General features: G+C 41.3%; 1 protein-coding gene across 2 annotated transcripts; it reads right to left on the reverse strand.

Annotated features, from left to right (window-relative positions):
- Window positions 1-286: 286 nt before the first annotated feature.
- Window positions 287-26,097, reverse strand: Scrn3 (secernin 3). 2 transcript variants are annotated; one of them, XM_021185799.3, is made up of 9 exons: window positions 25,900-26,015; window positions 24,680-24,785; window positions 23,152-23,312; window positions 19,908-20,089; window positions 18,761-18,957; window positions 15,918-16,127; window positions 8,054-8,216; window positions 5,912-6,086; window positions 287-2,404 (listed from the first exon to the last, which is right to left on the reverse strand). In XM_021185799.3, the coding sequence occupies exons 3-9, from the start codon at window positions 23,308-23,310 to the stop codon at window positions 2,234-2,236; spliced, it is 1,257 nt and encodes a 418-aa protein (XP_021041458.1). In that variant the 5' UTR covers window positions 23,311-23,312; window positions 24,680-24,785; window positions 25,900-26,015; the 3' UTR covers window positions 287-2,233. The 2 variants fall into 2 exon arrangements, with proteins under 2 accessions (XP_021041458.1, XP_021041453.1); XM_021185794.3 differs by lacking the exons at window positions 24,680-24,785; window positions 25,900-26,015 and adding an exon at window positions 26,020-26,097.
- Window positions 26,098-26,119: the final 22 nt, after the last annotated feature.

Below are 26,119 nucleotides of genomic sequence, written 5' to 3' on the forward strand. Positions count from 1 at the left end.
GTAGCCAGCCAGTGGTGGCATATGCCTTTAATCTCAGTACTTGGGAGGCAGAGGGAGGTGGATCTTTTGAGTCTAAGGCCAACCTGGTCTACAGAGCAAGTTCTAGGACAGCCAGTACTATCCAGAGAAACCCTGTCTCAAAACAAACAAACACACAAACAAACAAACCTACTTTTACAAAAAGAAACACTGTTTCCAAAATTTCATTCTGTACAATTATTTTTAAGGAAATGTTTTGGAGCTTAATATATAAACATATATTTTTATCAAAGATCAAACGAATCAATTTATGTAAAATAAGTTTATTACTTTTTATTTTTACAACAGATGAAATTTAACAAAACATTAAAATTTCTAAAATTCACTCCAAGGCATTAACTACCAACCTGAGTATCCACACTGAGTATCCCGCAATGAGTATCCTGCAGTGAAAATCTCTACAAGTTAACTCACATATCCATATAATCCTTGTATTTTTGGGGTTTGAAACTTTGGTGACTACTGAGTTATACAGATAAATTAGCTGGCTAATTTATTCAACCTTACATTTCTGTAGAAAGACCTGTATAAATTCCTTTTTTTATTAATCATTCCATTCATTTACATCTCAAATGATATCCCACTTCCCTAAATTCTCTCCACTGGTATTTGAATGTTCATTTAGCAAATATTATATAATATCAAAGCATCCAAATATAATACTGAACAATGAGCTTTCATGGAACTTCTATTCCACTATGAAATAATTAAATGTATGACTAATTCGGAGCCACATATAATCTTGATTCTATGGAAGGAAAACACCTAAGACTCACTCAGCAAGTTCTAAGACTAAAAAGAACTACTCATAAGAAAGGGAGGCCAAGATGATGAACCTGAGTATCTGTTGCTGCCGTTTGTTAAGGACTTTACCCTAAGAACAATGAGCTCTTAAGAGGTTTAGACTTGAGTGCTGGGAGGGGCTGGAGAGATGGCTCAGGGGTAAGAGCGCTTGCTCTTGCACAGGATCTGGGTTTGGTCCCCAGCACCCACACGATGGCTCACAGCCATCTATAACTCCAGTTCAAGAGGATCTCACACCCTCTGAGGGCACCAGGCATGTGCTTCATACAGATATACATGGAGGCAAAACACTCATACACATGAAATCAAAATTTTAAATTAGAGAAAAAAGTTTAGACTCCTTAGTAAGATAAGTAAATAAAAAACACCCGATTAAAGAATGGGCCAAGATCTACACACCTCAGCAAAGAAGGTATACAAATGGGAAATAAGCATACGAAAAGAAACTCAGTATCAAATGCCATGTGGAATTACAGATTAACTGAAAACTAAAGTGCAAAGCCAAAGCTTCAATCCGTGTAACCTTCTTAAGTGAGAAGCTGCACTCAGAATGACTAAATCCTGACACTTGATAGTTGGCCAGGACACAACAGTGCTGCGGCAGGGTGTAGGAGACAGCGGTGGTGGTTTCTCACTCACACAACAGGTTCTGCTGTACCTCAGTTCCATCCAACATGGGCTGAACGCTTAGAGCTATGCAGCAACTCACACGTGGATGCTTACTCACAATTGCCAAAATCTGGAAGCAGCCAAGAGGCTCTCTGGTAGTGACACACCCAACTGAAAGCACTATTCATGTTAAGAAGAAACGAGCTATCATGGTTTACAGAGGCATGGTGAAAGATGTGTATTAAAGAAGCCAATCCCAAAACACCTACTGGAAGATCCAACTACCTGGCATTCTGGGAAAAGAAAAACTACCCAGATAGCAAGAAGACTAATAAAATAGCTTCTGAGGGGATGGGGGAGAGAAAAAGCCAAACAATTAGAGCCACAAGTTTGCTTGCTGCTCAGCCAAATCTTGACAGAGGTCACTTTCGAGTTTACTGAAAGGGCTTCTTGCAGGCTGTGTGGCAATGTCAAACAGCGTAAATCTAGACATCTGCCTTGTTAAAGCTGGTTACTATTTGCCTAAAGCACAAACAATGCACCTGACATATTTTCCACTGCTTAAGGAAAAGAAAGCCTTGAGCTTTCTTAATAATACAGAATGATAGCATAGCCTATGCGTCATGTTTATGTTTCATGCTTTATGCAACCAAATACTAATTGCTGTGGTTTATCAGTCGAAATACCACCTAATACTATGAGGAAATAAACAGATCTCCTTAGCATAGCTCTATATCATTACCAGGGCAGTGAGGAAGATTTCTGACCGCTTAAATGATCATTAAGAACTAATAGTTGACTGATAAATTTTAATTTCATCTTTCACATATTGAGGAAAGAGATTAACAGTTTTCTCCTCGTCGAGATGTCCACTCTGGAGGATTGATTCTATCTCTTCAGACACTGCTTTTTCCAGCTTCCTCATCTTGTCCAATATTGTCTTGCCTTTTTCCTAATGAAGATAATAAAAGTCAATATGCATATATGGATCTAACAAAATCCAATCCACTGGCAAGATTTGTTCATTCTGGTTTCTACTGGTTTAGTTACTTTCCTTTTTTTTTAGATTTATTTATTATTATAAATAAGTACACTGTAGCTGTCTTCAGACGCACCAGAAGAGGGAGTCCAGATCTTATTAAAGGTGGTTGTGAGCTACCATGTGGTTGCTGGGATTTAACTCAGGACCTTCAGAAGAGCAGTCAATGCTCTTACCCACTGAGCCATCTCGCCAGCCCTACTTTTCTATTCTGTAGATGCAAAAGGAATGAAAAGAGAAATAAAACAAAAAGAAAAGGAATGATTTTCTTTGAGAAAAAACATCATTTCTCTAGATTCAGTTAATGCAGAAATACCAAAATAGTTATTTTAGCTGAAAATACAAGAACAACCACATGGTACCAATGAACAGGAAGCTTAGAACATGACAACTGAAAGTTCACTTTGGGTGTGAAAAGCGTGCGGAAAGTCAAGACTGAGATGCTTTGGTGGCTTCAGAGCTTGTATATTTAAAGCCAGCTCTATCAGGGATGGGCCTGGAGTCCATCTCAGAGGCAAACTGTTTGCCCAGCATGCTGAGGACCTGCGTTCAACACCTAGCACTGAGAAAACATGTTATAGGTAACCAAGACAGTAAGTAAATAAATGCCCTTCACATGAAGGAATCAAGAAGGTATTGTTCAAAAGGAAAAGCAGTAAAGACGTTTTTCTTGTCTCTGGGACGTGGGGGTGTCCAGGACTCAGAAAAAGAAGCATTTTTCCTGTGTGCTGCTGGGGATTGAACCCAGGACCTTGAACATGCTAGGCAAAGGTCCCACCTCTGAAGCCATGCTTCCAACCTAAAAAGGAGTAATTTTTAATAGTGGAAAAGTTATCAACTTTTTAAAAAAGATTTATTTTTATTTATTTATTTTATGTATATGATTACACTGTCCCTGTCTTCAGACCCACCAGAAGAGGGCACTGGATTCCCATTACAGATGGTTGTGAGCCACCATGTGGTTGCTGGGGATTGAACTCAGGACTTCTGGAAGAGCAGTCAGTGCTCTTAAACCACTGAGCCATTTCTCCAGCTCCGTGTCATCAACTTTTGAGTCTAGAGGAAAGACACCATATGCAAGCAAGCACCATTTAAAACTTCTGAACAATTATGGGACAGAGTACCACGAAACAGTGATTCCCAACATGAAGTTGTATGCAGTCCCCCTGCCCTGGAAGCGCTGTATTTTGTAATAACTTTGTTAATAAACAATATTTAAGTAATTGATCAACTTTTGGGGAAATAAGCTGAGAATTCCTGCCTTCCTGATATATAAAACAGATTCAAGATGATTTAGAGAACTAAATGTTGTTAAATTTTATTTATTTATTTATGCGCATGTGTGTGGGTATGAGAGAGCCTCCATACTTTGGAAGTCAGAGGACAACTTGTAGGAACTGGTTCTCTCCTGTGAGCATGTAGGCACTGGGCACTGAACTCAAGTCATCAGTCTTGGTGGTAGGTGCTTTACCTGCTGAGCCATTTCAACAGTTCTAGAGAATTAATATTTTTTGTTTAAAAAGTACACATATGTGGGACAATAGGATGGCTCAGTGGGTAAAGGACCTACATGATCAAAGGAGAGAACCAACTCCTGAAAACTGTCCTCTAACACACACACACACACACACACTGTGGCATATACATTGCCCCCATATATATATATATATATATATATATATATATATATATATATGTATGTATAATATTTATATACACACACACTTAAAAACCATATGTAACCAAGAGAAAAATATAGAAAAATTATTTATTATGAGGTAAGGCAAGTATTTTGAAGAATGAAATCAAGATGCCTTAAGGAAACAACAAACAGGGGCTGGTGAGATGGTTCAGTAGTTAAGAGCACTGACTGCTCTTCTGGAGGTCATGAGTTCAAATCCCAGCAACCACATGGTGGCTCACAACCATTCCTAATGAGAAACAAATAAAGAAACTATGGGCTGGACTCAGTGGGCCGAAGCAAGAGGGAGAAGGGGGGAGGGAAGAAAACGACAAATACAACTGACTAAATAATTTTTTTTGACATAACTGTTTAATGTCAGTAACATTAGAAAAGAAGTGATATAAGCTGGAATGGTGGCATCCAACTGTAGTCTCAATTGGAAGCTGAGGCATGGGGACCACTTACATTCAAGAGTGAGAGTACTACTTGGGCAACATAGCAAGAACCTGTCTTTAAATATATAAATGTGTGTGTGTGTGTGTGTGTGTGTGTGTGTGCTTGTATTCATTTATATCTCAAGGAAAAACAAAAGACAGACTCAAAATCAACTGAGAAATAGGCTAAGGAAAAACAAAATTGTTAAGTCACTGAGGAGAAAATATGACAGTACGTATAGATTTCCAGCCATACTAGTAATCAAGAAATGTAAATTAAAACTATCATAGAAGTGACTCTCCTTAAAGCACAGTAGTTATTGAGAGAGGCAGAAGTAGACCCCAGCTCTGTGACACTTCCTTCAAATTCTATCTTCCATTACTTTAGAATGTCAATCCATAATGTTCATTAGAGTCTAAACCAGTAATAGCTTTTAAATCAATTCAATTTAGTTTACCAAATATTTGAAACTGCCATAAAGCCTACCTCCTTGGAGCAGTTTATGGGGCAAAGGCTATGAACCCTTGAGTATTGTCATGAGCAATGAAGGGTGTGTGGGGTGGAGCAAGGCACCAGACAGGGGCTCCTGCAAGTATTGCCAAGGAGAACAAATAAAAGCACCAAGGACCAGAGGGCCTAGAATTTCAGCTGCTGGGGCAGGAGGATCATAAATTCAAGCACTGCCTGGGTTATAGACTGACTTCAAGACCAGTCTGGGCAACTTAATGAGCCTTTGTTTCAGAAAGTGCAAAGAGGGCCGGGACAGTGGTGGGAAGGGCAGTCACTCTGCCCTTCTGAACAGTTACTCTGTTCAAAATTCTAAATTTTTCTAAGAGTCAACATACATAACTCTTTGTTTTTGTTTTTCAAGACAGGGTCTTTCTTTGTAGCCCAGGCTGGCCTCCAACACACAGAGATCCACCTGCTTCTGCCTCCCAAGTGCTAAGACAAGCAGCCCACATACGTACTCTTTCCTGGTTTTTCAAGACAGGGTTTCTCTGTGTAGCCCTGGCTATCCTAGAACTCACTCCATAGACCAGGCTGTCCTTGAACTCAGAGATCCACCTGCCTCTACCTCCCAAGTGCTGGGATTAAAGGTGTGTCCTAACACACTGGCTTCATGCACTTAACCAAATGAAAAGCTACATTGTTCCATCGGTCAGTCTGAGAATAACTATTTCTAATCTTATTTTTTACACAAAGGACAAAAAGAAAGCTAACACTCGAAAATTCAAAATATGAATTGAATTACTTCTTAAACTATTCTTAATGATATAATAAATACTATAACCTAACCATACCTTATTGTTACTTATCATTTCCAAGGCCTCTTGATGTTTTTGGTAGAGTGGGTGTCTTCTGTCAGGCTTGACATATGGCTTCTTTGCCACTGGCCTTTCAGGTTCAAATGTTGGTGATTTCGTATCCAACAGTGGTGAAATGTGTGGTACAAATATGAAAGGCTTAAAAACAGACCTAGAATAAAGGGACTTTGTTGAATTTACATGCCAAAGTATAAAAAAGATGAATTATTTTGTCTCTGTAGATTCCTTCTAGTTGAGGTGTCTAACAGTGATCCTGTATTGTGCCTGGTTCCTGCCACATTGGTTATTCTCAGGCCCCTCTGCCGTGTCATTTAGGCAAGCAGACAATGCTTTACTTACCTTTGTATTTCCAAAGACCCACCAGTTGGCCCAGAATATGAGAAAATGATATTGTTTGTCATTTGCCAGGGTAAAAGCAATCCCAAGTGCCACAGATGGTGTTAAGACTTAACCATGTTAATAATAAGAAAAACTGTAATGCTGGAGAAGAACAAAGAAAAAATTGTTCCTAATGTAACATACATTGAACTCTATAAGAGAGACTAATGACTTAAATCAAGACATGTTAAGGAAACCCTAAAGACACATAACTAGAATGATAGTATTTTAAAGTGTGCAAATATGTTTTCAAAATAGGGTCCATGAGTGTATCTGATATAAAGTCACTCAAGCTGTTCGTGTTATTATCACTGAATGCTATAAAGTCTGAAATCAGTAGGAACCGCAACACTTCTTTTCTTGACAACGTTAATATGCTTGTGGGGAAAGGGATGACCACACAGGACCCACGGGCCTTTTTGTCTCATAAAAATGACAACAGCTACACACACAGAGAAATCTAGAATCCAAACAGACACTGTATTAGAAGTCACGGCCTTATTTATGTAACAAAGACTCACACCGATGAACTGAGAGATGACTCGGCAGCACTCTTGTAGAAGACTGGCATTCAACTCCCAGCCCCTACCTTGGGTAGCGCACAGCCCCCTATAAATCCAGCTCTGGGTAAGCCAGTGACTCTGGTCTCTGCACATTCCTGTCACACGCACGCACAATTTAAAATAATAAATAAAACTTGAAAAAGGCGTAGTAACGGAAGGACACATGCTCCACTATGTTCATAGCAGCCTTATTTATAATAGCCAGAAGCTGGAAAGAACCCAGATGCCCCTCAACAGAGGAATGGATACAGAAAATGTGGTACATTTACACAATGGAGTACTACTCAGCTATTAAAAGGAATGAATTTATGAAATTCCTAGGCAAATGGTTGGACCTGGAGGGCATCATCCTGAGTGAGGTAGCACAATCACAAAAGAACTCAAATGATATGTACTAACTGATAAGTGGATATTAGCCCAGAAACTTAGTATACCCGAGATATAAGATACAATTTGCAAAACACATGAAACTGAAGAAGAACGAAGACCAAAGTGTGGACACTTTGCCCCTTCTTAGAATTGGGAACAAAACACCCATGGAAGGAGTTACAGAGACAAAGTTTGGAGCTGAGACAAAAGGATGGACCATCTAGAGACTGCCATATCCAGGGATCCATCCCATAATCAGCCTCTAAACGATGACACCATTGCATACACTAGCAAGAGTTTGCTGAAAGGACCCTGATATAGCTGTCTCTTGTGAGACTAGGCCGGGGCCTAGCAAACACAGAAGTGGATGCTCACAGCCAGCTAGTGGATGGATCACAGGGCTCCCAGTGGAGGAGCTAGAGAAAGTATCCAAGGAGCTAAAGAGATCTGCAACCCTGTAGGTGCAACATGATGTACTAACCAGTACCCCGGAGCTCTTGTCTCTAGCTGCATATGTATCAAAAGATGGCCTAGTCGGCCATCACTGGAAAGAGAGGCCCACTGGGCATGCAAACTTTATATGCCCCAGTACAGGGGAGCGCCAGGGCCAAAAAAGTGGGAATGGGTGGGTAGGGGAGTGGTGGGGGAGGGTATGGGGGACTTTTGGGATAGCATTGGAAATGTAAACGAGGAAAATACGTAATAAAAAAAATATTAAAAATAAAATAAAAATCGTACTGACAAAGTCATGCGCATACTAATGATTGTACCCCAGCCTCTAGGTGGTTACAGTGTTGGAAGACTTTACCTCTCAGGGTGCGGAGTCGCCGTAAAGAGGTGAATGCAAGGAAGGCTGGGATCCTGAGGCAAAACAGAAACCATGCTTGCTGTGGTCAGAAATTCTCCCTTCATGTTGATGCCACTGGGTCTGTCTCGAAGAATTTCCATCATTGTTTCAAAAGTTATGTTTCCTGAGGAAACCGTTTAAAAACCCATCAAGTAACGCATATATTTGACAAGCGTAGGCTTTTCTCTCTATTAAGAAGTTACAATGATGCAGACTGGTGTTGACTCTCCTGTCACAAGATGGGAAGGGCAAACGGTGAAGCGTATTTCATTACAGACCTGAGTCTCCGCTCAGCATTTGTACCAGACACAAAGTCAAATAGTAGATTATCCATGTATGCTACTGTGTCACCATGTCTATCAGTAAAATAAAAGCCACTGTGGAGGACACGATGATGAAGAAAGCTAAGGAACCTGTTTAGGAAGCTAGAGAGATAGCTCAGCGGTTAAGAGCACCTGTTGCTCTTTTTTTTTTTTTAACATTTATTTATTTACTTATTTATTTAATTAGCTATTATGTACACAGTGTTCTGCCTGCATATATGCCCACACACCAGAAGAGGGTGCCAGATACCATTACAGATGGTTGTGAGCCACCATGTTGTTGCGGGGAATTGAACTCAGGTCCTCTGGAAGAGCCGCCAGTGCTCTGAAACCTCTGAGCCATCTCTCCAGTCCCACCTGTTGCTCTTCCAGAGGACCCAGGTTTGGTTCCCAGCACCCACACACAAACATGCATAACCCCCTCGGTCTCCAGGGAGTTGTGATTCAGAAGAGCACTACCACATAAAAAGCATTTCAGGAAACATGCCTGTGAGAAACACTGGAGGACGAGGAGGCAATCTGTCAATCTTGAGATGGAGAAAAGTCTGAGGCTGAGCTTAGCAGAAGAAAAGGCAGATTTTGTATAAGTAACCTCGACTGCTGTTCACTCAAGGACATCTTAGCAAGGCTGTCACAGGTCGATCCTTGAATTAAAAAGTCAACCTCTGGGGCGACTCGAGGGGGTGAAGTCCCTATCTAGCCCTGCCTTAGTCTCCTTACAGATCTGCCACTCAACTATGGGAACCGTAGTCACATGACCACACAGTATCCATGCATACCTGATTATGAGCACTGCCCCTGTGGCCACAGAGCAGTAAGTGTCCTTTTAAATGCACTTTCTGTTTCTCTTGCTCTTCACCTAGTCCTGCCTCCCCTGCTTCTATCTGGGACCATCCCACTCCACTTCTTCTGCCTCCCTTCCCTTCTTTTTTCACTCCTCTCTCTACTGGCATAAGGAATACAGCAGGGGGTCATGCTGGCAGGTGTTCTACCACCAGCCCACATCCCACACACACTCCTTCCTTTCTCTCCCCCTCTCTTACCTTCCTCTGTTCCTTCTTTCTTTCTTCCTTCTTTCCTCCCTTCCTTCCTTTTTTTTTTTTTTTTAAATCTTGAGACAGGGTTTTGCTAAGTTATCCAGACCAGTTCTCAAACTCATAATCCTCCTGCCTCAGTGTTCTAGTAACTGTGAATATATGCATGCAATTGCACACTTGTCTGGGATTTATTTATGTAGTTAGTTATTGCCTAAACAATGTCCCTTTTTAAGTCCCCAGTGGTGAATGGTGAGATCTCTCGGTTTTATTTCAGCTCTGTATTTGAAGGACGGACATTCTTGCAAGTTGGAATCCACGTCCTGGAGCTATTTTTCTCCACCTTAAGGCTGTCACTGTCCAGTCTTCTGGATTCCCTACTTTCTGTTGAAAATGAGCTTTATATTTGTCTTATATTTGCTTCTGTGAATATTTTCTCTAGGTGCTTTACTGTTTTTTCTGTCTTTCCTCTGAGATATTACAGTGATGTGGCGGGTTGGTATCTTCCTTGTGACTTAAACAGCTGCTTTGTGGCTTGGATGGCTTTTATCAATGAGGAAAACGTCTCAGCCAGGTTCCTTCTGACACTGCTTCTCTCTATTCTCTCCTTTCCTTCTGAGAACATGCATGCACACACATGCATACATGAGCGCACATGCGCGCGCGCACACACACACACACACACACACACACACACACGCACACACACAAAGGCATGATATTTTCTCTGGGTCCATGCCCCTCTCTATATTATCTATTGACTTTTTATCTGTTATTGTTCTTCTCTGTTTAATTTGTTGTAAGATCAATCTTCAGCTATATTTTTGCCTGCTCTATCATTTCCACTTGGTCCCCTAGTTCACAGATTAAATTCTGCATTTTCTTTCTCTTTGCTTTCTTTTTCGTTATTCCCTTTGCGACAGGGTCTCTGTTACCCTGCTGGGAACTGGTGTCTAATGTTCACTTTTTTCCTCTTGGTTTTCAGTCATTTGGTCCTATGTGGTGGCAAGATTGATAATCTTCTTGTTTCCATTTTCTTGTGTGTTTATAGACACTTTACATGTGATTACGCGTGCTGGTGCACATGTGTATGCATCAGGCAGAGTCATGAGGCTGATGAGTCACGAGGCGGGTGTCTAGAACCACCCCTGACCACTCTTCCACTCTGTGAACTGAAGGGCCTCTCAGGCAAACCCAGAGCTCGCCAATATGGCTAGTGTCATGGGTCAGCTTGTCCTGGGGATCCCATCTCTGCCGTCAAGGCTGCCATTTCAGGCAGGCCACCATGCTCATCTGACATTTAATGTGAGTTTTGGGGATCTGAATTGGGATCTCCATACTTACACAGCAAGTACTTTTACTGGGGTCCCCAACCCCAAATGATTTCTGACTGAATGCTGAATATAGCAAATAAAAAATTATAAAAGCTCTGCATGGAGTTCTCTATTTTTTAAGATTTTTTTATTTATGTATTTTGTATATATGGATGTTTTGTCTTTACCTATATCTGCACACCAGAAGAAGACATTGGGTCCCATGGAACTACTGTGATAGATGGCTATGAGCCACCATGTGGTTGCTAGGAATTGAACTCAGGATCTCTGGAAGAGCAGCCAGAGCTCTTAACCGCTGAGCCATCTCTCCAGTCCCCACATTTGAACTCTATCTTTTTGTTTGTTTTTACATGGGGTGTTTGTTTTCTTACACAGAGGATTTAATGATCTTATGGAAATAAGGAAGATGCAGAGAGATGCTTCCACTCAGCTGAGATGGGTCTGCTCTGTTCATTCTCTCCTGTAAAAGTGGCAGAATTCTGGGATCTCAACTGGACACTTAGACCACTTTCCACTCCTGCCTCTCAGCTGATCCTCAGATAAAGCTGTCTTAAGGCCCATGGCACTTGTGGGATCTCTGGTTTGCTTTTAAGGGCTTTAACAACCACTTTCTGATCAGTTACACTGTGTTTCATAATACCTTTAACTCAGAAACTGCTTTATGAAGCAATTGTACCATAGAAAGTCAGGTTCTTGGTTGGGGATGTATCTCAGTGTCTAGGAGGTACGGGGTCCTGGATCTAGCATTCAGAATGAAAGACTGAACAGGAAAAGGAAGGCAGGCCCACCCACAGCACTGCAACATTCTCTTAATCGCTTTCACCTGGCGGCTTGGGATGCTGGTCCATGCCTTCAAGCAGTGGGCTTTCCTTCTCAAAGTTACTCTTAGAAGGAGAGCAGTCTAATGCCAGGGCCCATTCCACCACTATGCCTCTCACTTATCAAATATGTCAGCCTCCTGTCACCCTAAAGCAGTATTGATTTCTCAGTAACAGCAGTGGACATGGTCGGTCTATAACAAGAGTAGCTTTAAATTAACGTAAAACATCCTGTCAAGAGCCACAGACTATTTAACAAAAAAAAAAAAAAAAAAAAAACCCATACAGTAGCAAGTATGAGAGACCTCCTTTCAAGCTGTTGGTCAGAGCATTACATGATTCCCAAAATAACATGGCCTATTGCTGCTGGCATTGGTTGCCGCCCAGGAAATCAAGTTCCTAATGCCAAAGACAACACACATTTTGGACAAAGGACTCAGCAGATTTGAGCTGGAACTAATTCAAAAGCTTCCTCCCTAAGGGCTGGTTTTCAGAGTACAAGGTCCAATAGAGCTGCTAAGGGAGCGAAGCACTCAAATGTCCTCCCCAGCTAAGATGCCTGTGAACCAAAAGGACCAGCATGGGCGTAACCCTAAAAGTGCAGTAGTGGCACTTCACATCTTGGTGGTAACCAACGACTGTCTAATTAAACTCAGCCTACTCAGCAGGAGGGCAATCAAGCCTGCTACTATAAATCTAGTAACTGCACACGGCTGGTGAGGCAGTGGATACTGGAGGACCCACTACCACCACTTCCTGAACTAGTATGAAGCCTATCCACATTCTATACAGTTATATTTATACCCACAGATAAGTACAAATTTCACCCCTCATCGAAGAAGATACTTTTTGAGGCAAGAGACCATTACAGAAAACCACAAGTAATCAAAATGGAGAGAACAACAGAATGTGGGGTGTGCAGCCCACGTTGATACATCTAAAACATAGCTCTTGCACCCGAAGCTCAGGGAATATCACAAAAGGGGAGAAAAGATTGTAGTCAGAGGACCAAGATCTGCTGTGAGACTGTGTCCTTTATCTTCCTTTATCAGGGAAGCTATACTGGTGAAATGTCAACAACATGGCTGCCTAAAGACCTGAGCAATTCCGATGAATGCTGACATCCCAATATAGATGTAAGAAATTCCATGGGACTCCATCCCCTAGATGAAGTCACTGGTACTCAAGAACTGCTGAGAGAAAAAGAGAGGGTGGAGTGGGGTGGGGTGTTTGCGGGAATGGGATTAAATCTTCCCTAGGAATGAGCCCTAACTGGTTATCCAATACTAAGTGGTCAGCCCCAGAAACACAAGCAGGCGACCTCAAGTGAGCTCAGCAGGCTGTATTTTCATGTCGATTTATTTATGTGTATATGGTAACAACAATAGTTAAAGAGGCCATAAACTTGGAAGGGAGAGGTGGCCATACACAGGAGGGATAGGAGACAAATAATAAAATTATATGTGTATATATATATATATATATATATATATATATATATTTCTCTTTGTTTATTTGTTTTCAAGATAGGATTATTATCTGTGTAGCTCTTGCTAACCTGGAACTCACTCTGTAGACCAGGCTGGCCTTGAACTCAGAGATCCACTGGCCTCTGCCTTCCAAGTGCTGAGATTAAAGGTGTATACCACCACCACCCAGTTATGAAATTATATTTTAATTACATTTTTAAAAAATTGAGAAAAGTAAAATATAATTTCTGCCATTAGATACACTAGGATATCTTATGTGGAGATGTTTATTGTCCTAAAATTAGTTCTAAAGAAACAAATAACCTATATTTACCTATGATTGACTAACTACAGGCTTTTCTTTCCTCACAAAACCCTACAACAACTGGGACTGGAAGCATATTAAATCCTGTGCTTAGTATACACCAGGCCCTGGATTAACTCACGAAGGCAAGCCAAATGGTGAGACCCCCCTTCTTCCTCCTCTTTAATATGGGGCTCACAAGAGAAGGTCACAGCAAGTCTGTATCCAAATTATGATCTTCTGATGCTCCCATGAGAAAGGAAATTAACTTTCACATGGAAGAATCCAAAGTGCTGCTGATAAAGATACAAGCTGCCAACCATTTTATACTAATGGCAACAGATTTGATGGGCAGATGCATGCTCTTACCTAGTTGCTTCATGGTATAGCATGATTCAAATTCAAAACGCACCTTACTGAATTTACGGTAACTTGTTAGAGGAGCTTATCTTTCAGTAAATCTTGAATAACACTGAGGAGAAAAGAGGGCTACATCTACCCTGAGCCCTTGATATTAAACTCAACAGTAAAGCAAAACCCTACCATTCACACCTACCCATCAGGCACCAAGCTTCAACATCTAGTGAGATTTAAAACGATTCAGGTCTAAATTCCTATAAATGGCAAGTTTTAATAAAAAAAAAAAAAAACAATGTCAGAACTGTAACACCGTGATAATACAGGTATTATAAAAATGTTTTCAGGATTCCAAACCTACAATTCTCAAAATGAAAGGAGGATTTGCATGATCTCTTGAGTAGGACAGCTGTAAGTAACCCACTAGCAAGCATTGGATAAGTACCGAGACCGCAGAGGCAGGTTCAGCAAAGTGAAGGGAAAACACAGGGTGCAATTTCACAGCAATTTAAGCTGGCTACTTAGAACACACGTGTGGATATAGACACAATTGGATATACATGCAGCACACTTAATAGCCATCAGCTAGGGATGGATGGAAAGAAGGAAGTAGGCTCTTTATCTACAAAAAAAATCATAGCAAAATTTAAACATAATAACCAGTAGACAATTTCATATGGGAATTATTGGGAAGACATTTATTCTTTTGGCAAAGCATTGAAAACTGGATGAATTGTACATCACACTTGAAAAAAATGAAGCCTGTGTCACATGCATCCACTACTATATTCAGGCATGCATTTCAGGTCTGAGATCTGGTTATCCTGTAGTTAAATAGGACAGCTATCTCAATGGAATAGCGTATTAATGTATACTATTCTATGTGGCTGTCTTCCTTTTGTCTGGTTACCCTCAACCTTGGGATTATTAATGGTTTTGCTTCTATCGTGTTTGCCTGAGACAGTCTTACTACACAGCCCGTACCAGTATTGAACGAATTTGTGCCTCAGCTCCCAGACAGTGAGTCCTCACACCTGGTTCACGCCTCTCCGGTTTAATTAGGCACTGCTGATCTCCAGCTGTGTGAGGGCGGGCGGGTGTGCAGAAGCACGTGGGCACACAGATGGAGGTCAGAGGTCAACAGCAAGTGTCTTCCTGTCTTGTTCTCCACCCCATGTTTAGAGACTGATTCAGCTAGACCGGTGGCTCTTAACCTGTGGGTGGAGACCCCTGTGGGAGTCAACCAACCCTTCCACAGGGGTCGCTTAAGACAATCCTCTTTGGAAAGGATCAAACGGTGTACCTTGTTGGAGGAGATGTGGCACTGGGAGAAGGCTTTGAGGTTTCCAGGGTGTGTCTGTCTCTCCCTGTCTCTTCTCTCTCTCTCTCTCTCTCTCTTCCTCTCTCCTCTCTGTCTGTTTCTGTTTCTCTACCTGGTTCTCATCTACTTCCCCAGCATCATGCCTGACTGCATGCTGCTATGCCCCCACCATGATGATAATGGACTGACCCTCTGAATCTGTAGGCAAGTCCCCAAATAAAAGCCCTCTTTTATAAGGGTTGATCACAGTGTCTCCTCCCAGCACTAGCACACCGACTGAGACACACGGGCTGGGGAAATGGCTTACTGGGAAAGCACTTCTGTCAGCTGTGAGTTTGGATCCCAGAGGTGGCAGCTCACACCTGTAACCCCAGTGCTGGGGTGCAGAGACAGAGTCTCTGGAGCTTGCTGGCCAGCTTCCTTCACTGAAACGATTCCATGGGAGATTGTCTCAATAACTCAGGGGGACAGTAACTAAGGAAGACATTAACATCAAACCGCAGGCCTCCAAATGCACAATCACAGGTATGCACACCTAAACATGTATGCGTGCATATACAAAGCCACACACAAACAAAAAGGATAAAACATATAAACAAACAAAAATACTACTGTTAAAAGATATTTTTTTTTATCTAACTCAAATTCTTTTTTTAAAAAAATAGAAAGTTTCTTGAGGATTGAGAATTTGAACTTGACAGCATTTTCTTACGATGATCTAATTCTTTACACATATGAAAAAGTAGCTTATACTATTCTAATCCTTGGCTTTATTTAAACCATGCTTTTACTTAGGTATGAGATCATCCCACACTATATCTGCACACAGTTCAATGTTTGAGTGTCATTTACACGCTAACCTTACCTCTGTGTTTATCCAGAAGCTTGTAGCCCTGGCAGTATCTGCTTGGTGAAGTCATCATAGCAGCCGTGTCAATATAAGAGTAGGCCGCAGTAAAATCAAACTCTTCTTTACCATCCCACCAGCCCCTCTGCTTAGCGTAGTTCCTCACGTCTGGATGCTCCCGGGCAATCTTGGTTGTTATGGAAAGCTGATTGGAAATATTACGAACGCCTATTGGTAAAGGACGGAAAGGCGAAGAAAAACTACCTTTAACATAAAGTATCTATCTGTACATTATGATTCTCAATCACACTTCAACATAAGACTGGCCATGGACATCTACTGCATGTCCTAAACAATTAATAAAATTTAAAATTAAACTTTGAGGTAACCGTACACTCAGACGCAGTTATATGAAATTATTCTTCACTGTTTCTACCCATCACATTTTTAAAAATATAGAATATTATCACATCAAGAACATTGGTAGTGATAGTGTCAAGGAAAAGAATACTTGGACCATCCATCATCTTTCCCTTTCATACCAGAGCAGTGCATCTCCCAATCCTAATGACTCATTAGCTCTAGCTATACTTGGTATCTAAAACCATGCTGCATGAGCATGCACACCCACCCCCCCACACACACACAAACACACACACAAACACTCACACACACAAACACACACACACTCACAAACACTCACACACACACTCACACACACACAAACACTCACACACACACTCACTCACTCACACACACACTCACACACACAAACACTCACACACACACTCACACACACACACTCACACACACACACTCACACACAGCGTGTGTGTGTGAATTTATATATATTGGGTAAAGGTACATGCCACAAGCTGACCCATCTGAGTTCAATCCCCAGAGCTCACACGATAGAAAAAGAAAACTGATTCTCAACGTTGCCCTCTGACCTTCACACACATGCCATAGCACATATGCCTACATATGCATGTTGTAAAAGAATGTTATATATGTAGAATTATACAGTAAATAGCCTTCTGGCTTTTAAAAAATTATTTAAAATTTTAAATGTACACTTGTTTTCTTGTGTGTACATGTGCTGAGGCCACATTTCACCATTGTGTTCTGGGAATCACTCAGGTTGTCGGGACTGACAGCAAGCACCCTTACCTGCTGAGCTATCTTGCTGTCCTGCCTTCTGGCCTTTCTAAGTCAGCCCAATTCGAGGAAGACCCATCGTATTATCAACAGTTCATTTGTAACTTGTATGATGAATGCCACTCTGTTTAGCATTTCAATACATGTATATAATACTCAATGGCCAGATGCAGGTGATTAGCAATCTATCATAGATGTATGATTTCTCTGCTGGAGATACTCAAAGCAACAATTTAGTTCTTTAGAGAACAAGAAAGCACTTGTTTATTTCAACAGGATAATCACACCCAGAAAGGCATTTGTTTTGCATGATCAGGTAAGATGTTTTTCAATGATATTCGTATTCCTTTGCCTTTCAGGTAGCATGTTTAATAAAAGAAAAAGTGGTCATTGATACAACCAAGATAATCAGTGTAATAATAAAATGGATTAAATTTAATTTTATATATTTTATTAATACATAGAAAGTGTCAAACTTAAAATATAACAACAGCATTTCTAAAGCCAATGAAAATAACTGGCAATACCCTATTTTGAAAGGTAACGCTGAAGTCTTCCAGCATGGGCTCCCGTGAAGTCCTTTTGAACGGAACGTCCCCAGAAGCTCACAATGATTTTCCTTCCTCTAATGTTCACAGCGCCCCTGGGTCCACATCATTCATCGCTCACCCAGTTCATTAACTACTTAGTTGAGGCAGGTTCTCCTGAGTCCAAGGCTGGACTCAGACTCTGTGCCGTCAACAATGATCTTGAACTTCCGCTCTCCCTACCTCTCTCCCTCCCAGATGGCAGGATTATAGCTGTGTCCCACCCATCTCCATTTTACACACTGCTGGGGATTCAACCAGGGCTTGTGTGTGCCAGATAAGCAACACCAACTGGGCTAACCTCCACTAGGATGTTTACAGGCATCCCTTATCTCCTTTGTAAAACTAGGAGATTCAAGATGTCGGTTCACAAGAAGCATGAGATGATGTTTCCACACAAGGCTGTGCTCTGCAGAATTAGGAAAGGGGATGAAGACTTTCACTCAGCACACTAAGTTACTTTCTATCTCTGGATTTCTTCACTTGAAATTAAGAGGACTGGCTTTGGAGAAAACTTAATGGATGATGCGAATTCAAACCCCGAGGACTCAGGTAAAGTCAGGGATGACGGTAGTGTCTACAGTCCCTGGACTTCTGTGGTGAGACAGAAGGCGATGGGAGAAAATCCCCAGAAGTGTGGGGATCAGACAGTCAAGTTCACGCAGGAGCAGTACTCAGGGACCGTGAGTCACCATGTGTTGTCCTCTGACCTTCACTTGAACACAGTGATCCAATATGCCTCCTTCCACATATATACATGCATACGTATCACAAAGAAACATACACAAGAAGAAATCAGAGGAATGTATGACCACAAACAAATCACCTGGAGAAATCAATTCCAAAGCAATCAAATTGCAATCAAAAACAAAACAAAACAAAAGACGACCACCACCACCACACTATAAGCAGCCACAGCCGCTGGAGATAATGCTGCCTGGTAACTTTTTGTACGAATGCTCACCACAGTTCTCATTCCCTTCTGTTCTTTCCAATTTAAACCTTGCTCTGCAATGGATTATAAATCTCTAAAGGCAAGTAAATATATCAACTAAAGTTACAGTCGGTTTTATTAATTACGTAATTATAAACCAAACTGCAGGTAGTTGTTCACACCTTGGACTCTCTCTGCTGCCCAGTACTTCCCTGACGTCTCCAGGATCCAGGCTTCATTCCTGTCAGCTATCAGGAAACTGTTGTAATAGCTGAACTCTTCGCCCTCTGCGCAGTTTCCACCTTGGCCATACTTTTCTAGTAAGTCAACAATGACATCCAGAGCTTTCTCAGCTGTGTCAGCTCTCTCAAGGCCCAGCCTAAAATAAAATACTCAAGCTCTCAGATTAACAAATAAAAATACTGAATAGAAATACTAAATAAAAATAAAAATACTGAAGCTCTCATTTCCTTTACTCATCCTAACTTCATATTTAAAAAAAAACAACAATACTGTATTAACTATACTTAAAGTAAGAAAATACAAGTTAATAGGTAAAATAATCTTTTTTTCAATTTTATTTTATTTTTAATTCATTTTTTACACTCCATATTCCATTCCCCACCTCCCCCCATCCACTCTCCGACCTTCTCCCCACCCCACTCATAAAGTCTTTTAAAGTCTTACTTCTAAAGGCACTTCCAGACAATGAAAACATTTTTGAAATCAAATTCCATCTGGGCAATTTATTGCAAAGTTATTTTTATTTCTAAGACTGATATATTTCTTTGTAAAATGAAGGTATAAATCAACTATGTAATAAAACAATTCAGGTATTTCTGATGAATTATAATTTCTAATTTGGTCCCTCTCCCAGTTAGTGATGTGCATGGGTGTGAATGAGTGTCGGTAGGTGTTTGCATGGTACATATAGGTGTTTATGTGGGTGTGCATCTGAGGGTGTGCATGCACGTAAGCATGCATGTAAAAGCCAGAAGTCTGCCAGCTCCCTCAATTACGCTCCATCCTATTTTATGAGATAGGGTCTCTCAGTGAACTGGAATTTACCCACTATGCTAAGTAGCTGTGCAGCACGCCTAGGGATCTGTGTGCTTCTGCTTCCCCAATGCTGGTGTTGTTACAGATGCACATGAGATGAAACCAGGTTCTCATGCTTATAGAGTGAGGATTATGTGGACTGAGCCATGCGCTTAGACTAATTAGTGACATCAACGAGTCACTAAATTCCACGCTGGTGTGAAAATGGATGTGGGTTGGTATTTACCATTTCCCACATCATCTACAATGGGAAAGCAGCACAACTGTTACCTGACAAGGTCCATGCCCAAAAGTGCTTCCTCCTTAGAAATGTCTTCTCTTCCCCATACAGCCTCATTCCCAATGCAGACTCCATGCTCATTGGCACCCATTTCTGCCCCCCACAGCCAAGCTGGGCGACTAAGGACAACAGCATATGTTTCAGGAACTTGATCAACTTCTATATAAGTACACTGTAAAAAGAAAAAGTCATACAACTACACAACCAAAAATGAGAAGTTACCAAATCCCAGAATTTAAAACACCGTTGGGAAGAGGCAATCACTATGAAGGTAGGAGAAATGGAGCTACATTAAAAATTTCAATAATAAAACTCATGCAGGGGCTGGAAAGATGGCTCAGTGGTTAAGAGCACCGACTGCTCTTCCAGAGGTACTGAGTTGTAATCCCAGCAACCACATGGTGGCTCACAACCATCCGTAATGAGATCTAATGCCCTCTTCTGGTGTGTCTGAAGACAGCTACAGTGTACTCATATAAGTAAAATAAATAAATAAAATCTTTTACAAAAATGTTTAAAAAATAAAATAAATCTTTCAAAAAATTATTTAGTTAGAGCTGGAGTTTTAATTGACAGATCAAAAGGATTCTGCTTGAAATAGATTAAATATATATAATAAGTCCAAAAAAAAAAAAAAAAAAGATGGTCTTAAAAAAAAAAAAAAACCCTCATGCGGAATTGACTCTAAAGCATTTACCATTTAAGGACTTCCTGAGTGTGTCCTATCATAATATACCCTGCTAAGAAAGGTCAGTTACAAAGAGAAATCAAAACAGAGCTTCATTCAAAACACAAAGGCTTCCGCATTAACTAGGATACAACAAACATTAGGTATGAAGGCCAGGCGGAGGATGAACAGAGCTGCTCTCGGAGCTTAGGAGTGATGGTTACGAATCTTCACATTGTTTCATGGAGAATGACTAATATGAGTTGAGGAGCATGAAGGCAGTCCTCGAGTTCACTGTTTAGCCTGTCCTGACTAGTGACATATGTATTATAGGTACCTGAGACCCTCAGTCAGGTGAGAATGGCCAGGGACCCACAGTTCGGTGTCAGTGACCTCTGAGGCACCTCCACTGCAGTGGAAAGAGTGAGACCCTGACCTGCAGAACGGGTTACATTTAAACACACAGATATAGAATACAAAAAGCCTTATGCTTAATGTCTATAAGTGTGACAACATCAAGAATCCAAAAAGTTCAAAACAATAGAAGATAATATAACCGTTAAGTTCCATGTAAGTAGACTCTTTAAATGAAAAATTTAAAGGACATTTTATTTAATGTGTATATAAGGGGTGAGGAGAAATATATAAAATGTATGTATCAGATGTCTAATAAACCTATTTGATAAACTGCAAAACTTATTTATGGGGCTGAAAATGTGGCTCAATTGCTAGAATATGTGCCTACCATACAAGAGACCATAGGTTTGGTCCCCAGCACTATAGGAAAAGAAACAAAACCTGTTATTTATAAAACCTGGAATAATTTTTCTAATCTATTTCAAGCAGAATCCTTTTGATCTGTCAATTAAAACTCCAGCTCTAACTAAATAATTTTTTGAAAGATTTATTTTATTTTTTAAACATTTTTGTAAAAGATTTTATTTATTTATTTTACTTATATGAGTACACTGTAGCTGTCTTCAGACACACCAGAAGAGAGTGTCAGATCCCATTACAGATGGTTGTAAGCCACTATGTGGTTGGTGGGAATTGAACTCAGGACCTCTAGAAGAACACTCAATGCTCTTAACCGCTGAGCCGTCTCTCCAGCCCCTATTTATTTTATTTTATGAGTAGTTTGCTTGCATGTGTTTCTGTGCACATATGTGCCTGGAGACCACAGAAGACAGAAGCCAGCATTGGATCTCGTGCAACTGGAGTTATAGATGGTTGTGAACCACCACTTAGGTGCTGGGAATCAAACCAGGGTCCTCTGCAAGAGCTACAAGTGCTCTCAACCAATGAGCCAATGCTCCATCCCCATTCTTTAATCTAAGCTAGATGTTCCTTCTCTGCTGCCCCAGCCACTACTCCTACCTAAGTCCCACATATAAACATCCTACACTATTATGAGGTTAGTTGCATCCATAGTCCATTTATATATTCTTAATTTCTGTAAGATGTTGCCCAGGTTTTAATAAACTGACTTAAGAAATCCCTTATCATATCCAACATATATAATATATAGAAAGTATTCAACTATGCCGGGGCCTAGCCAACACAGAAGTAGATGCTCACAGTCAGCTATTGGATGGATCACAGGGCCCCCAATGGAGGAGCTAGAGAAAGTACCCAAGGAGCTAAAGGGATCTGCAACCCTATTGTTGGAACAACATGATGTACTAACCAGTACCCCGGAGCTCTTGTCTCTAGCTGCATATGTATCAAAAGATGGCCTAGTCGGCCATCACTGGAAAGAGAGGCCCATTGCCGGGCGTGGTGGCGCACGCCTTTAATCCCAGCACTCGGGAGGCAGAGGCAGGCGGATTTCTGAGTTCGAGGCCAGCCTGGTCTACAAAGTGAGTTCCAGGACAGCCAGGGCTACACAGAGAAACCCTGTCTCGAAAAACCAAAAAAAAAAAAGAGAGGCCCATTGGTCGTGCAAACTTTATATGCCTCAGTACAGGGGAACGCCAGGGCCAAAAAGTGGGAGTGGGTGGGTAGGGGAGTGGGGGGGAGGGTATAGGGGACTTTTGGGATAGCATTGGAAATGTAAATGAGGAAAATACCTAATAAAAAATATTTTAAAAAAAGCACAAGCAGGTTAGAGGTGGAAAAAAAAAGTATTCAAATATTTGATCAAAGAGATAAGTTTTATTATTTTAGCAGTTTCCTCTAAATTACCTAAATAAAAGACCAGAGGTCTATTTTTGATTCAAACTATTTTCAACCTTAAATTCTTGAATTTTAATTTCAATGGTCTTCTGTCAATTGGTAGCTAATGAAAGAAAAAACCATGTATGGGGCTGGAGAAATTTCTCAGTGGCTAAGAGCACTTGCTGCTCTTATAGAGGACCAGGGCTCAATCTATGACATCTACATGACAGCTCACAACTGTCTGGAACTATAGTTCCAAGAGATCCATCACCCCCTCCCGGCCTCCTTGGGCACCAGGCATACACATGTGATGTGCAAGCATACATATAGTTAGAACAGTCATGCATATAAAACTATCCATGAATATTTTAAACAACAGATCTTTCTAGTACAACATATACTTCACCTACCTTGAAACGTTTTCCCAAATCATTATGAACTGCAGCTGGACAGTAAATTACTTCTTGTACTTCATCAAAGAGTCTGTCTGAATTTTTTCCAAAAATAACCCTATTTCCTACTGTTGCTGGAGGTAGTGCCACAAAAGTGTCACAGGAACAGGGCTCCATTTCTTAAAAAAAAAAAAAAAAAAAAGTGACAACATATACAAGTTTCAAAATTAAAAAAAGGAAACACTTTTAAGTACACATGAAACAAAGAGCTTTTCTTTTCTCTGGGAACAAGGGATATGCCTAAGAAGGGTGCCGAGTAAAGTTTTAAATATCATATTATTTCTGTGCATTCCAGGGCAGCCAAGTGAATACAGTAAGACCTGTCTTAAACAGATAAACCAATAACAGAAACTACAAAAGACAGACTATGATTTAGTAATTAACCATGTACTACTCACTACAATAACATGGCAGTAAGAGGCTCGCTCTTGTAGTCTATGGTCAAGTTTCCTCTTGAGTCCTCCCTGCTCCTCTCACTATGTCTGCAGCTGCTGTCATGTCATGGGCCTTTGTGTATGCACGAGGCCCCTTCCTGGACAGTGGGATTCTTGAGAGCTGGAGGGCCTCTGAGGTTTTCTATCACTATTGACAATTATGTAAAGGTCGGGTGATGGTGGTACACACCTTTAATCCCGGGAGTTGGGAGGCAGAGGGAGGTGGATCTCTTTGAGTTGGAGGCCAGCCTGGTCTACAGAGTGAGTGCTAGGAACAGCCAGGGCTACACAGAGAGATACCCTCCCCCCAACATAAATGAGAACAAAACCAAACCCCCAAAACCAAAAAGGAACTTATGTAAACAAAGAAATGTTCCCAATATTGCTACAGAGGAGGTCTCCTTTGGCTTGAGGAAAAAGGCACACAGAGACTATGATATTGAAAAGACAGACAATTTGAAGCAGACCCAGTACTTTGGAGAAACACAACAAAGATCTCACTTTTGGAGGCAGAGACGGGTGAATCTCTGAGTTTGAGGCAAGCCCTGTGTTCCAGGACAGCCAGGGGTAGTGTCTCAAAAAAACCAAAACAAAACAAAATGCCAACTTTAATGTTTTCAGGAAGTTCACATTTGTAACTTAGAAATCCTGATTGTAGAACTGACATACGGATTCTCTTCATCTGTGATCTGGAGAATCTTAAATTCCAGTTTGTAGAACCATTCGAAATCTCCTATTTTTATTTTGCTTCCAGAACAGACATAGTTTTAGTTTACTTCTATTATTTATCTTTTTAAAGGTTTATTTTTACTATTTATATGTGTGTGTGTTTACACTAAGAATGGAGATGCCCTAGAAGGCCAGAAGTGGGCCTCAAATCCCCTAGAGCTGGAGTTAGAGGTTGTAAGGCTTCGTGCATGGCCACCTGTGTGTTAGGAACTGAACTCGAGTCTTCGGGGAAAGCACTGAGCTATCTTAACACTGTTCTCTCTCTCTAACCCAATTTCCTTCTATTATAAGAACCAAATCATGCTGGAGGTGGTGGCACACACCTTTGATCCCAGCACTTGGGAAGCAGAGGCAGATCTCTGAGTTCCAGACCACCCTGGCCTACAGAGCGAGTGAGTTCCAGGACACCCAGAGCTACACAGAGAAACCCTGAAAAAACAAACAGGAAGAACCAATTCTTAGCATAGTTTTATATGGGAGCATCCTAAATATTTTAAAACGAAATAAAAAATATAATATAAATACAGTAAGTGTTTTATTGAGAGGAAAGCAAAGCAGGATATGGTAGCACACCTGCAATCTCAGGACTGGGCAGGATGAGCTAGAGTTTAAGGCTAGCCTATGTCTCAAAATGACTCAAGAAACAAGTTCACCATGGAACACGTAAAGGGTCTTCTCCATCTCAAAGATGGGAAGAGGTACCAGTTTTTCTTTTGTGTCGCCCCTCTAAATTTCTTGATCTCCTGCTTACAGTGCTCCAAAGTTAGCTACCCCAACACATATCTTAGGCAGGCTATTAATTCTCCTTTTTTCCAGGCCCGTCGGTATTAAAATAAATAATTATTAAAACACCACCTAGAAGGTGAAAACCAAGCTTGGTGGTGCATGCCTGTAATCGAAGATTGAGCGTTACATGGACCGCGTCACGAATAACACAAGATTAAAAAAAAAAAAAAAAAAAAAAAACCTGGCACACAGCCAACCTCCAAATGAAAGCTGTCATCCGTTGTACCTTGGCACATTCTTATCCTCTACTAGACTAAGTGACTATCCTCAGTGGACTAAGCCTTGCTTACACGAACTGGGATGGCAGCAACAGCTAAGAAACCCGCACCCAGGGAGAAAGTCGTTGGCCCTAACTTGTTCTCATCATTCACGATGTTTGCTGAGCATACTTCTGCATGGATAGAAATAACCGAAGGGAGCTGGGTGTAGTGGCACAGGCCTTTAATCCCAGCACTGGGAAGGCAAAGGCAGGAGGATCTGTTAGTTCAAGGGCAGCCAATGCTACATAGATATACATAGTAATAGTAATAATAATAATAATTAATAATAAAAAAGCCTTAGCAGTAATTGGAAAGGAAGAGTCTAGGTTCTTGAGGTGCTAACAGTCTATTCCCGTGCTTTTGGTAACACCAATCTTCCGAGGCTCACAAACGTCCTACAGTTGCCGGGAGACAACTTAATCTACATGGGAACTGCGCTGCAAAAGAAAACTTTTTGCAACTGGAGTCGGCGTTGCCAGAAAGTGCTGGGCTCGAACCTCGAGACCTCGCTTGTTCGGGCTGCCCGCGCTCGGATCGAAGCTGACGCAGCAGAGCCCGCCGCCGCTCGCGACCCCGCAGAGAGCGAGCATCGCGCATAGGAGGCTCCCCGAACTTACCTCAGCTGCGCACGCGCGGACGCCGCCAAAGCCGCGGCAGCCACCAGAAGCGACTGCCGGAAGAGCGCAAGAGGGGCGGTGCCAAGCGGCGAACCACGGA

Source organism: Mus caroli, unplaced genomic scaffold (assembly GCF_978045245.1).
Source record: "Mus caroli unplaced genomic scaffold, Mus_caroli_1 scaffold_2, whole genome shotgun sequence".
Taxonomy (NCBI): Eukaryota; Metazoa; Chordata; class Mammalia; order Rodentia; family Muridae; genus Mus; species Mus caroli.

Bases quoted from the DNA above. Each gene is read 5' to 3' on its own strand.
- Scrn3 (XM_021185794.3), bottom strand. From the start codon at position 23,310: ATGGAGCCCTGTTCCTGTGACACTTTTGTGGCACTACCTCCAGCAACA. The intron at 16,128-18,760 runs GTGTGAACAACT...CTTTACCAATAG, and splicing joins GGCAGCAGAGAGAGTCCAAG to GCGTTCGTAATATTTCCAAT. The intron at 2,405-5,911 runs GTATGGTTAGGT...TATCTTCATTAG, and splicing joins AAATGATAAGTAACAATAAG to GAAAAAGGCAAGACAATATT.